The 13,787-nt window shown below is 36.6% G+C and overlaps 1 protein-coding gene across 6 annotated transcripts in view; it reads left to right on the top strand.

The window, feature by feature from the left end:
- Positions 1-13,787, top strand: part of adgrl3.1 (adhesion G protein-coupled receptor L3.1) — a 139,717-nt gene that overhangs the window by 30,408 nt on the left and 95,522 nt on the right. For all 6 annotated transcript variants that reach the window (XM_041982979.1, XM_041982982.1, XM_041982983.1 and 3 more), the window contains 2 exons: positions 4,812-4,977; positions 13,158-13,371. In XM_041982979.1, coding sequence (XP_041838913.1) covers positions 4,818-4,977; positions 13,158-13,371 — 374 coding nt within the window. In that variant the 5' untranslated portion in view covers positions 4,812-4,817. The remainder of the gene's footprint in view (positions 1-4,811; positions 4,978-13,157; positions 13,372-13,787) is intronic.

Here is a 13,787-nt window from a genome sequence, read left to right on the forward strand (position 1 = left end):
TCGGGCTAGCACGCAACTATTGTCTGTGAAGGTACCATAAGCACAGAGTAAATGAAAGGGTTAATTAACCGATGGGTGAGGTGGTTGGTGGAGCATACAGGGTGATGGAATAGCTTTTGAATTATGAAACAGTGGAATGCTGTGACTGGTGGCGTCCGGCCATATGCTCCTGTGAGCCTCCTCTGTCTGGCTGGGGACAGCTGGTCAAATTGCTCATGTTCAACCGAGTTAGAGTCCAATCAATCAAAATGGGGCAGTTTGTTCGGTTGTTTAAGCGAAGGCAAGAATAACAGACATGAGTCTATTGTGAGTCTATCACTTTAGAGCCATTAGGGATTTGTCAGGAATTGTTAGCAGATATGAAATCCACTTACACAAAATCACGTGCAAATGTTTTTACTTATATGTGTTGATGTATTTGGATGCGCAGCTTTCATGGTTATTTTCGATAGAAAGCTTAAGATGATCCATATGGGTGAATCTGAATCTGGAGATTTGAAACATTTCTTTTATTTTCAACTACAATACTGAAAAAAAAACAAATAATGCACAGTAAATAAACTGATTTTTGCATCAAGAAACAAAGTTGGTTTGTTGAAAATAAATAAAAATGAAAGTAAATTTTATTTGAATATTAAAATACTAATATTCATATTTTTACTATTTTAAAATTTCCCAATCAAATTTTTTAGATAATGGATTATTATTGTCTAACTTAAGCATTTCCCCAGGTTTCAAAAATAGTGTATGATTTTTTTATTTATTTGAACTTTTTTGTTGATTTACACAATAAGCCGATAGTGTGTCTCTGCAGACCCTGAGAGCGGCTGATTCTGACCTGCGGCTCTGGACCCGCACTTCCAGACCCCCAGTTGCAACAGTGCCACCTACTGGATGACTGTAAAACTGCAGTTGCATTTCCGAACATTTTCTTCAAAAAACAGGGATTGCTACATCAGCTTCCCTCCTTTAAATCTTAAAAGCTAAAATTGTGTTACATCCAAACAAAAATACGTAGTTGCTCACAAAAGAATTTCCCTTTGTGGATCAATACTTCTAATTCTGATGAAGCTAAGAGTCTCTTCCAACAGTTTAAAGGTTTACTGCACCCTGATACTCAACAGTTTGAAGCTTTATTGCCCCACACTACTACATACTAACAATACATACTACATACAACGAAGTGTGTTGTATTTAAATATGTTTTACTTAAACTTTATTACATAAATATATATTTTTGCTTACATTTATACAGTATATAGCATTTCTATATGTGCATCAAACCTGCTAAAAAATACTAGGACATCTCTGGTCTTTGGTGTCCAGTCTTCAGTTTTGCTGAAGGAATTTAAAACACTGAAAGGGTTTGAAATGTTTTATTGACAAATCACACATTAACGAAATCTGCAGAGATACTAAAGAAATAAAAAAAATATCACAAAGCTGAAAACAAAAACACTTTTCATAAACATGTATCACAGTCGCAGTCAATGAGGACAGTGAAAATCACTGCAGCAGGTCCTGCATCTGTCCAGGTCAGGGAAGTTTCATTCTTGCTGGACTGAAAAATAAATAAATAAATAAAATAAATTAAAATGTCTAAATATAAGCTATAGAATAATATACATGTTAATAATGATATAAACATACATGATATATGAATAATAAAGGATAACTTATGTGATATAATACAATATTTAGCATAAAGTAACGGCTAATATGTGTTTCTGCAATGTCTGCCCTATCAGAAAATAAAACCAGTTTTTTAGTTTTAGGGATACATCACCCACTTCATTACTTTAATAATTTATTCATGTTTAATTTGTCATGGCACCTGAGTTTCCTTAAACTAAATATGCCATTCAAACCATTCACTTCCAACAAGCTAAACTACTAGCTTAACCTAGATTGATATTTGACATGCCTTTCAGATTGTGCTGGTAAATAACATCAAATCGATTTAAACTTATTACGGTAAAATGTTCATTTCATTATCAATTTCAAGTTGTCAAAATAGCTCGATTAATGAAATAGAGGGTGCTGTTTGTGGGTCTGTGGTTCTCCGGGTCTGCAGTCCCGTAAAGACTCCCACTAGTGGTCTTGGGAGCATCTGCATGCATGGTCAAATTGGCTTCTATTGAGGTGACAATGGCTTTTTAAAACATAGTCATGGTGCTTTATTTTATTTTATTTTATTTATTATTCTATTTTCTTTTTCTTCTTATTGTCTAAATCCAATCAGGAAGTGACAAAGTTTCTTCAGAAGGTGATACTGTGTTGACATGTCACTAGGGATGGTGAAACCACTGTGAGGTTGACTCACTGCTTTGAAGCATTAGATACAGTCAAAATAAGGACATATGTTGGCTGTGAATGTGTGATGCATTTGAGGGAAAGTGTTGACAGGGCTGCATTACTTCACGGCTGTCATGGGTCTCCAAGTCCCATCTTTGACTTGTTGTTTAATAGAGGATATGTTCTCAATCCCATGTTACTGTTTTTTTTTTTTTTTTTTTGTCTTTGATATAATTGATGAAAGGGGGCTAATAGGTTACTTTGATTTCGCTAACACTATAACATTATGACATAACTTAAATCAAGGTGACTAATCTTTAATGGCGGAAGCTTTTGCAGCTAAATCAATGTTTTTTAATCAGGAAAATGAGGAGAAACAGTGTGCTTATGCAACTGAGGAAGTGATTGTGTTACTTTATTTGTAAGGTTGTATTGTAAGGGTTTGAATCCTGTTTTAAAGCATTGAGACATTGATATGCCCAGCCCCTTTAAAATTTCTGGAAAGCAGCTCAAAATGTATCTGACTTGCATCTGATGTAATGAGGCCTCGATTGGTGTGGTCACACAACTTTCTGAGGCTGATACAAAGTTGAGTAGACAGGTTTGAATGTAACATCACTACAAGTCACCAAGGCAAGTGTGGAAAGCACTCATTGTATTTCTCCCGTGCTGCTTGTAGGAGTTGTAGTTTGGACGATATTTGGGTCATATTTTAACAGTATTAATGCATGACCTGTTTGATTCTTTTGATTGTTGGTTCTAGTTGAACAAAACAACTGGAAGCTCATGGAAATACACTTCTTAAGTTCAACAGCAAGTTTGTACAGACATAAGAAGGAAAATAGGATGAAGTCTGTTCTGATCAGATTATGATCAAAGTTCATAAGAAAAATGAACTGATTAGATAAAATGTTTTGACTACTTTCTGATGGAATGTAAATCAAATTTCCCTCTACTGTTTAGACTCAGCTAAAATTACATTTAGCTTGAGTTTTTATGATAATAATCTTAAACTGATTTTCAATTTTAAGGATTTATTTTGCCATCTAAAAATAAATAAATTAAAACCACGTCAGTAAAATTCCAGATGACCACACAGCACTTATAATGCTGCGTGTCTTGGGTCTGTTCATCAGATTCAGATTCATTACATGGGCTTGTGGTTAAAGCTGTCTGTCATGTATGTACCATGATGTTCAAAACGTGTAGCAGTAGTTATCAAATGTATCTGCAGGAGGGACTGAGCGAAAGCAGTGACTTTCCTTCATGTGATGGTGATGGTGCACTATTGTCTCAGTCTGTGCTGGGCCAAAATGATATGGCCACGCTGATCAATAGTCTCTGTTACACATGATTTATTTCCCATGGCTCTGGCTGTCTGCTTTGCTCCATCTGTCCCCAGCTCTTGCAAATTTCTGCTGTCTGTCTCTCTCAAAGTCACACACACACACACACACACACACACACACACACACAAACTTGGCACGCCTGTTTATCCAGAGCTACAATAAGTCTGGGTTCCCTTGAGCGCAGTGAACATTAAGGCAAAAAATAGGCCTTGTGTTACCTTTGAACTATGCATAAAAATTATGTTTAATTGAAAAAGTGAAATAAGATGAATGTATAATGGCTGTATGATGCTTTGGCCCCTTTGGGATATTTAAAGAACATGGTTTTAACACACAACGTCTGCAGAGAAAATTGGTACATTTTAAGTGTACAGATCAAAAGTAAAGTAATTTGTTGAGGGAAGCTGGTGACTGAACAGTGCTGGTCAGAAAAGAAGAATGGAAACAAGGCTAACCAGTTCATCACTGCTACAACTTATTTCAGAGAGCATCATCTTATTAATTGTTTATAGCTGATGGACCATGAAATGAACAATTAGATCAGGACATCAGTATATTTCACACTTTGATGATGATGTGGAAAACAAAGTGAAGTGAATCCTAATAAAGACTGAAGCATCGTCATGCAAACTTCAAGCAATCAGCTTTAAACATTTTGTCTCACAGATTCGTTCAGTATTGATTATCTGGCATTTGGTCTGTTGTCTTCTAAATTATGAATTTGTACAAATTTCCACAACAAGACCAACTGCTGTTGTCGTGCTGCTTAGCATTCTTTATCATTGCATTGTTATTCAAGCTGCTTTGCATCTGTTAGGGAACAGCTTTCAAAGCCCATCTCCCAATTATATCTGAAATTTGATTCATTTATATAGTTTCAAATTCTGTTCAGAAACTTTTACATATATACATGTGCAACTTATGCCATTGAGCAATGTGCATTATGCAAACTAGAAGGACTACTTCTCAGTTTTAATTTGAGGCTTAAATATGTCTTAATAATTAGCTTTACTGCTAACAATAATGAAGTTAATCTGATGTTAAATAGGAAAATATTTATTTATAATTAGGTGCACAGGTAATGTCTGCATGTAAATTCAATGATCATTTCTGTGTCTTCAATGCAGCGAGCCGTTGGTCTAATCCTCTCTGTGTGTGACTTTGCAGGCCTGTATGGTGTCAGAAACACTGAGCTGTGACAGTAACGGCTCACCACACGACCGTCTGGGCTCAGCAGGAAGTACCCCCACACCCACTTCCAGGTCAAACTCAGACGTCATGTGGGCCAGATGCCTGCTCTTCACCTCAATCTTGCTTGCACCCATTGCCATTGGTAAGTTTACATTACTCTTTACTCAAATCTCATCAAAACATTAGACTTAATTTCTTTATGAGTGCTGTTTAGTTTACTAAATTAATTGCTAGAGCTCTAGGTTTCATAATAACTATGTTTTGCCACTTTTACTGATTGCTTGGATACCTATGGCTCAGTTTAAAAAGAATAATTGTGCATTAGTTTGATTTGTCTTGTAAATTTATAACTTTAATTTGGAAAAAAATCCAAAGTTTCAATGCATGGCATGAAAGAGATTTTTATTTGCACTGCCTAATTATTGTGGTCCTGAAGTAAAAAAAAAAAAAGAAACTTTGGGCAAAAATGAAACTTTCTAACATTTCAAAAGACACAACAGCAGACTGAAAACACAACAATATTTTAACACATCAACTTGTGTTAATGTGTTTTTTCTATCTTAAATGTTCTGTTTTTCTTTCTTTTAAATACTGTTTTTGGTTTTCAAATCAAATCAATCTTTATTTATATAGCACTTTCATGTACCACGAGGTACCCAAAGTGCTGCACAGGTAAAATTACAATACATAAAAACATCAAACAACAATAAAACAAACAATAAAGAGAAAAGATAGTAAAAAAGCCTGACCTTATAATCATTCTCTCTGGAGTTAAAAGCCAATGTAAAAGGATGATTTTTAAAAAGAGATTTAAACCATTCAAGGTTCTGGCAGACCTCTCAGAAAGAGGGAGACAATTCCAGAGTTTAGCGGCTGCTGAGGAAAAAGGTCTATCTCCCAGAGTCACGAGTCGAGTCCCAGGGACTACTAACAGCATATGATCTTCTGATCTCAGTGCTCTATGAGGACAATAATAGTTTAGAAGCTCAGACAGATAGAGAGGTGCCAGACCGTTTAATAATTTAAAAGTCTAAAGTAAAATTTTAAAAGAAATTCTAAAAGACACAGGCAGCCAGTGAAGGGAGCGCAGAACTAGAGTAATGTGCTCCCACCGTCTTGTCTCCATTAACAGGCGGGCAGCTGAGCTTTGGACCAGGTGTAGATGGCGGAGGAGAAACTGGTCAGTCCCAGAATAAAGGGAGTTACAGTAGTCCAGTCTAGAAAAGATAAACGTCTGAATGACACTTTCTAGGGCATCACGAGGAAGATAAGGTTTTCCTAACAATGATAACCTCTGTTTTTTTTTTCATTTATACAGAGGAAATTCATTTCCATCCCACAGGCATTTCTGTAGATTTTCTATGCATCGATCTCCAGCAGATTTAAAGGCAGGTGAATCTGGATATCGTCTGGATAACAATGAAATGACACAAAAAAAAAAAAAAAAAAAAAAAAAAAAAAGGATGCCGGAGGAAATAAATAAAGTGAAAATAAAACAGGGCCTAGGATGGAGCCTTGCGGTACCCAGTAATTTAGTGAGGCCTCTGAGGAAGAGAACTGCCCAAGATGTACAGAAAAACCTCTATTTCTCAAATATGACTCAAAACATTTGAGTACTGTGCTGTTGGTTTTGTATCCATTGTTGCTCTGCTTTGTTTAAAAAAAAAACAAACAAACACAAAAAAAAACAACAAAAAACTAGGTGTAACTATATGTTTTATCGGGTGTGGGTAAATATGTATTCAAACGTTGCATCAGTCAAAGGTTTGCACATGCCTCCTTATTAAAAAAATTGTGAAAGATTTTTATTTTTCTGCCTTTTGGGTTACTTTTCATAAATGTGTCGGCATTTCCAAGGCATTTTAGGAAGCATGGATTTATTATAAATTTCTCTTCCATGCACTTTTATCTGTTATGATATGCAAGAAGCAGTGTTCCACTCAGTTGAAGTCTTGTATTTTATAACATTGACCTAAACTTTACCCAAGGACAAAATCGAAAACACTGCAGCTACGCACTAACACTCAGTTGTTAATCTACTTCTGTCCTGTTAATGTGCACATATTTAAGCTACACACACATGCTCAGTGCAGTTGCAGCTCCAGTAGGTCATCTGGATGTTTCTTCCTCTCCCCTGTGACAGTGAGCTTTGAAGTCTCCAAGAGGGAGCTCTGGCCCACTTGGACTTAATCCTATTAATGGCTGCCGTCAATCACAATTTGCAACTTTGTGCTTGTCCACATGCCTGCTGCCACACATGCACACGGATGATATTTTTTTATATGCTGAAATATTTTCCACCCCATGGACAGTCTCATACACACTCTGGGAGCACTCACAAAGTGAGCAGCGAGTCAGACGCAAAAAACTCAGAGGGCTTTGCTTTACCAACAAGAGATGAGTTTCAGTCAGAGACATTTTCATCAGTGTCAAAAGAATAAGTCGACATACGCAAATCATGGTGTTCCCACTCAGGGGGATTAGCTGAAACAAAGACAGTTTAGCTTTAAGGACACACAGAAAACACTCCATCATTTCCAACCAGCAGTTTGGAAGACAACACCGTGTAAATAAACAAATAATGGTGACAGCTAAATCTATTTTTCTCGACTTGCAGGAAAATTCTTGCACAATTTAACCAGAGTCAACTTATTGAACATATTGGTGACTGAACATTGGTGAAATTGTATTAATTTGCTTTAATTTTAGACATAGTTTGAATTTAATGACAATTCATTAAAGCAAAACCCATTGGTGCATTTATGTACACTTTCTGGATTGGAAAATGTGTGGAAACTTTTGACTGGACTGGTAGTGTACATCTAGGGTGTCACAGCTTACCACTAAGAATGAGATCTAGAGGTTCTTTGTAGAGATGGGGGAACCTTGCAGAGTACAGCACTTCTCCGAATTAGTATTTGTAGGTCCATAATGCTATGGTGCAGTGACAAAAAAATGCACCTGAATGAGTCTCAAATGTCTTCAGAAGTAAAATCATCTGAAACAAAAGTTAAAATTTTCTGTCGCAATTCACAATGACCTGTTAAAGACATTGGGGTCATTATTAAAATGCCCACAGTCATGCATGGTGGTGGCAGCACCATTATGTGGGTGTGTTCTGTGACTGGTGCTGGGAGATGAAATGATTTTCATTTCAACAAAGCAGCTTCCCAAAGGACACCACAAAACTTTCCATTAGCATTATACAAAGTGTTTCATTTTTGTCTTTTTTTTCATAGAATTTATTGACCAAAAAAAAAAAAAAAAAAAAAAAAAGAAGAGGAACCTTTAAATATCTTTTGCTCTTTCAAACATGTTGTTCTTTCTTTTACTCAGAGGACGCACATTTCAGACGCCAGCACTGGCCAAATGTTTTGGCAGTTCAAGTGAGAGATCACCTTTTAAAACTCTTTCCTCTCTCCTCTCACCCTCTCATTCTCCTTCTTTCCATCCATCCACTTCTTTCACCACTCTCTTGTTCTTGGCCCAAATGAAGAAATCAATATCCTTTTGTTTCAGCCTCCCGAGGCAATGAGAGTGTCTGAATAAGATTGTCTGTACTATCAGTGGCTGCCAAGTTTCTGTCACCACTTACACAGCTAATGACAGATGCATTAACATGCACTAACAGCTCTCACATTATTAGATGGAGGCAAAGACACAGCTAAACATGGGCCTGTACTGTAAGTGTCAGAGTGTGCGTGTTTGTATCATGTGTCTGCATCAAAAGGTGCTGTATGACTTCGCATACATTTGGAGTGAAGTGAAATATGCATGGAGGGCAAATTCAATACTGAAATAGTAAAGGTGAAGCAGATGATGTGAAAAGACACATTAAAAGATGAAGATGAGGCTGGATTGTGTACCAGTCATGATATTTAGTTATGCTCAGGGAGGCAGAGCACTTACTAATTGACTCCACCTTGCCACTTTATAGCCACTGAAGAGGAGTTTACAATTTTGTCATGCATTTTTAACTAGCTAATGATTTACAAATGGGTTTCAAGAAATATTAATCCTATTGGGCATACCTTACATCTGACTGATGTTAAATTTGACAAAAAAGTGCATCTTAGCAATCTCACCAGAAATTGTGAAACTCAGCCAGATAAATGTCTGCACATATATTACCTTGTATTTTTACAATGTAGACTTTAAAATTGTGAGATGACACTTTATAGGCAATTATTTTTTGGCAGGTAGCATCTTGAAAGGACAGGAATTGTGACCAGTGAGTAAAAAATGTAAAATGTTTTCATCCTCTCACTGTATATATTTTTTTTAACTCCTTAAAATAATAATTAGCAAGAAAGAAGTAGAAAGGTAAATAATGGCAGAAGTATAAAAATGCAAACAGACTGAAATAAAATCTCCCATCTGAAGACTGAAATTTCATCCACCACTACAAAATGCCTCTTAACCCATAAGAGCCCGATGTGACATATTTGTCACATATAGTTTCTGAGACATTTTGTTTCAATTGATTGTATAAACTTTGCTCAAAATCCTTTTGAACAGAATCTGATACTTGTCTTCTGTCTCCTTATAGATAACCAGAAGCAGAAAACCATATTATAATATTTTTAAACTATCACATGGTAATAAATGGTAGATATATCCCTCTAAAAATGTAATTTTTTTGTTGCATTTTGTTAAAGGGTCAAATAAAGACCTCATATTAAAAAAATTGGACTTTTCTTACCATTTTTTCATGGGTAGGGCCTTTTTGGGTTAATATGGTGTTTTTTCTCCTACATAAATGTAAAGGGATGTAATCACTCTATCTAGTAAACTGAAGTAGCAGCACAATATGAGCTTTTTTGTTGTAGAGAACTTCAGAAGTAAAACATACACAATGGTCATTAAATTTTGCCTTTATTTTTTTTTACATGAACCAATTGAAGTATTTTGCATTTAATTTGCATGAGATTGAGCTGACACCCTAATGTCCTTAAAAAAACACAATAGAAGGTAAAGTAAGCAAAGAAGTAAAAAAGAAAAGGAAGTGTTTTATATTTTTACTGTATCAACACTATATATGACAATGATTTAGGGCTTGATAGAGCTTCCCCTGTCTTTTGTCAGGGGCAATATACTATAGTTTTTTTAAAAAGTAGTTAGGCATGCTATCATGGAGCATTCTCCTTCTTTCCATACACTGAAGAAACTACACTGTCAGTTCAGGTTTCACAAATCCATATACAATAAAAAAAATCATTTTGTCCTTAATAGGTCTTAAAACTAGCTAAATATTACCTCAGATAACCACTTAATAGGACATTGTGCACTGTGTCATTCCTTATTGAACATGAACTAAGCCAAAATGTAGCGGCTGTATGTAAAACAATATGATCTCACTTATTAAGAGGGTTAGTCAAAGTCAAAAGTTTGGACATCTTTGCTTGTCTGCAGCATTACGGTGTGCTTTAAGACAGTGCTAAGGTGGGAAGACTTAATCCATGAGCTTTTACATCTGTTGCTGTCCATCAATCTAGGAAGCTTTAAGCCATTTCCAGAAAATTAGGAGTGTCTCACTTTACAGTGAGAAAAATGATTCACAAGTGGAAAATATTCAGTCTGATTGTCAATCTTACCAGGAGAGAAAATCCCAGCAGTATTACCCAAATTTCAGGCTGTGCCATGCAATAAACCCAAGAGCTACATCTCATCTACATCTGCCTCAATTAGCATCCATCCATGTATCCATCTATCCACTTTTTCTATTTGAAGGTCACAGGGGTTTGGAGCCTATCCCAGCTGTTATCAGGCGAGACACTATACCATTTTCTGGAGTCAAATGTGAGGCCTCCAGTCTGACCGCTAAAGCTTGACCAAAATAGAGTCATGTAGAAGAGCAATGATCCCAAGCACAGCAGCAAATCTACAATAGAATGATTAAAAAAAAAACAAATCAATATGTTGCAATGGCCCAGTCAAAGTTCAGACCTCAGCCGAACTGAAAGGGTGTGGAAGGACTTTAAGAGAACTGTGGATAAATAAAGGCCCACAAACCTCAGTGAACTGAGACATGTTGGAAAGAAAATTGGATCAAAATTCCTTTACTATGACATGGGATATTCCTAATGTCACGCAGAACATGATTATTTCACATTTTTGCACTTATAGGTGGCTTTACAAGCAGATGAATTACTCATTTTATTTCATTTTTGTTAAATAATGAGAGTGTAATTTGTTATGTGGTTATTCAATTAAGGTTGTATTTAGTAGGCGTGTAACTATCAGTGTAGTTACATGTAGTTACATACATTGATTCAATGATGAAGAAACCAATAACATCAATCTAAATTGAAAATATTAACCAAATAGTAATACAGTAATCATTTGTAAGACACACTTAAGAAAGAACATGTTGAATTTTTTCAATTCCAAATTTGCAAAATCAGCAATTTAATATAACTGAATAATAAATAATTATAATAATGAATTAATATAATATATCATAATCAATTACATCCCTAGTATTTACATATTTTTAGGATACTGTTTTAAAACAGAATTATTTGTACCACTATTCCTGAATAAAAGTCAATAAAAATGAATGAAAAAATAAGCAATAACTAGCAACTGTGCTACAGAAAGACGCCTCTTTGAAATGATCTGCTCTGGTGTATATTAGTGTCATGATGCCTGCTTTATGTCCAGTGGGGACCCTGCAAGGCAACACTTAAAGACATCTTGTCTCAAGTTAGTCTAGACAGATGCCTTACAATACTGTGCATTGATCCCCGTATGCTTCACTCAACCTTTTCTTCCACACTTATATTCAAACTCTCAAAAGCTGTCATGATGCAGCCATTGAAAAACTAACAAACCAACACTTGCTGTAACACACTAATGACCCACTGCCCTACAAGACCCCCTCCCCATGCAATGTCCCTCAATTCTTCACCCACTACTGAGACACACGCTCCATCTGGATGTGTGCTTAAGGTCTAATCACAGCCTTCGGTCATATACCTACGTGTGTGTGCATGAGTCTGTTCATTAAAGAGGACATTTTCAGTAAATGTCACTTATATATCAGTCCTATCTCTAAGCTAGAGCCTGCCATTACCAATGCTGTGCCCTGAGGTACTAGCACCACACAGATATCAGCAACAATGGCTGTGAATTTCTTCCTCTACATTCCATCAGTCAGAACATTTGTATGCATGTCTTCCTGTATGTGAGTGTGTATTTGTGTGTGTGTGTGTGATGTGGTGAAGGGCAGTTTTAAGTTGAGCCCGGGCAGAGTGTCATTGAGCTCATTCAGATTCTTTGCTGCATATGTGTAACCATGACGCTCCCTTAACGAATGAAAGAGCCAAGGGAGGGAGAACAGGGTTTCTATGGTTACCATGACAGGGAGAGCAGGGAAGGTGGTAGTGTGGCTCGCTTTTTGGAGATGCTGTATGTCTGTGTCTATTGACTGCTGTTGTGTTCATACATGCATGTGTGGATACGCATTTAGGAACTTTGAAAGGCTTTGACAAGATGAACGGCCTTGAAATAGAGCAGCTGTTCCTTTCTATATTCGGCCTCAATGGTTTTGTCCAGATTTATTACATTTTACTTGTTTATTCAACAGTGAAAATTCATAACATATATATTGCTCTGAATGAAGCTAAATTCTCAGGTGACATTGTTGTAGAGAAGGCAGTTGTTGACACATGATATCATGCATATACTTAACTATAATACTGTCTACATTAATATTACTAAAGTTCTAGGTGATGGAAAAAAAGATAACACATGAACACCTTGCTAATAACCTATCTATCAAGGGATGATTGGTGAAGCTCCTGAGGATAGCTCCTCTGAACAACAAAGAACAACAACATCCACGCTACACAACAACCAAAATCCCTGGGAACATCCAGCCCCACATCATCAGGATCACAGCACTTGTGCAGTATCTCTGTATCATCACTGTATTTAGCATAAAGGAGCACAAGTTTTGCTTAGTTTTTAGAAAGCAGCTGCTTTGTATGGCAAAGAAAAAAGAAAATCTGTAGAAAGAAAGTTCAGTAGCTTTATTGCCATCAAAATTAATGACACATTTCCTATTATATTAAAGTGGATTCATGGATCAAACTCATAACGTCTGAGAATAATTTAGGAATTGCATTTTTGAGTAATCTCTGTAGCTGTAAGTGTTAGCTAAAATTGCCAGACAATTATCCGCTATCTACAGTGATGCCCAAAACAGCTTATTACAAAGCAGTAATTTCAGTTTTGCATTACTTTCATGCACGAGCAGAAGCAGTTGTCGTCATGGGAAATAACATTTTTCTACCAATGTGTGTATTTGTGTGTGTCCAGTGGATAGCCGTGCTCCTATCCCCATGGCAGTTGTGCGCAGAGAGCTGTCCTGCGAGTCCTACCCCATAGAGCTACGCTGCCCCGGCACTGATGTCATCATGATTGAAAGCGCCAACTATGGCCGCACCGATGACAAGATCTGTGACTCGGACCCAGCCCAGATGGAGAACACGAGGTGCTACCTGCCCGATGCGTACAAGATCATGTCACTCAGGTAAGTCTTTCTGTGTATGACTGGGTGAAATGCAAAATTGTGTATTGTTTTGTTACTTTGGTAATTGTTTTCTTTGGTGTAATGTGCAAAGCAATAAATAAATATTATTAAAACAAAACAACACAAAAAAATCCTAAATATCTGAGTTGCAGCAGGTGTGCCCTTTCTAATCTGAATTCAGAATTCATCCTGGTAACCTGTCGAGCTCTGAATTAACGATGCGATAACCTCCATCTAAGAAAGTCACACCTTAAACACAACTCCTGGTAAATTTACAGCAGCATGATAAAAAACAGGACAAAGTTGATGGTAAATCTACTGAAACCAGTGTTACCGATGAGCTCCACACCTTGCAGTTCTGCTATTCATTGTTCCTGCACATGCACTGTAGCACAATAGAACAAAGCTGCAGGATG

Source organism: Melanotaenia boesemani, chromosome 4, assembly GCF_017639745.1.
Source record: "Melanotaenia boesemani isolate fMelBoe1 chromosome 4, fMelBoe1.pri, whole genome shotgun sequence".
Lineage (NCBI taxonomy): Eukaryota > Metazoa > Chordata > Actinopteri > Atheriniformes > Melanotaeniidae > Melanotaenia > Melanotaenia boesemani.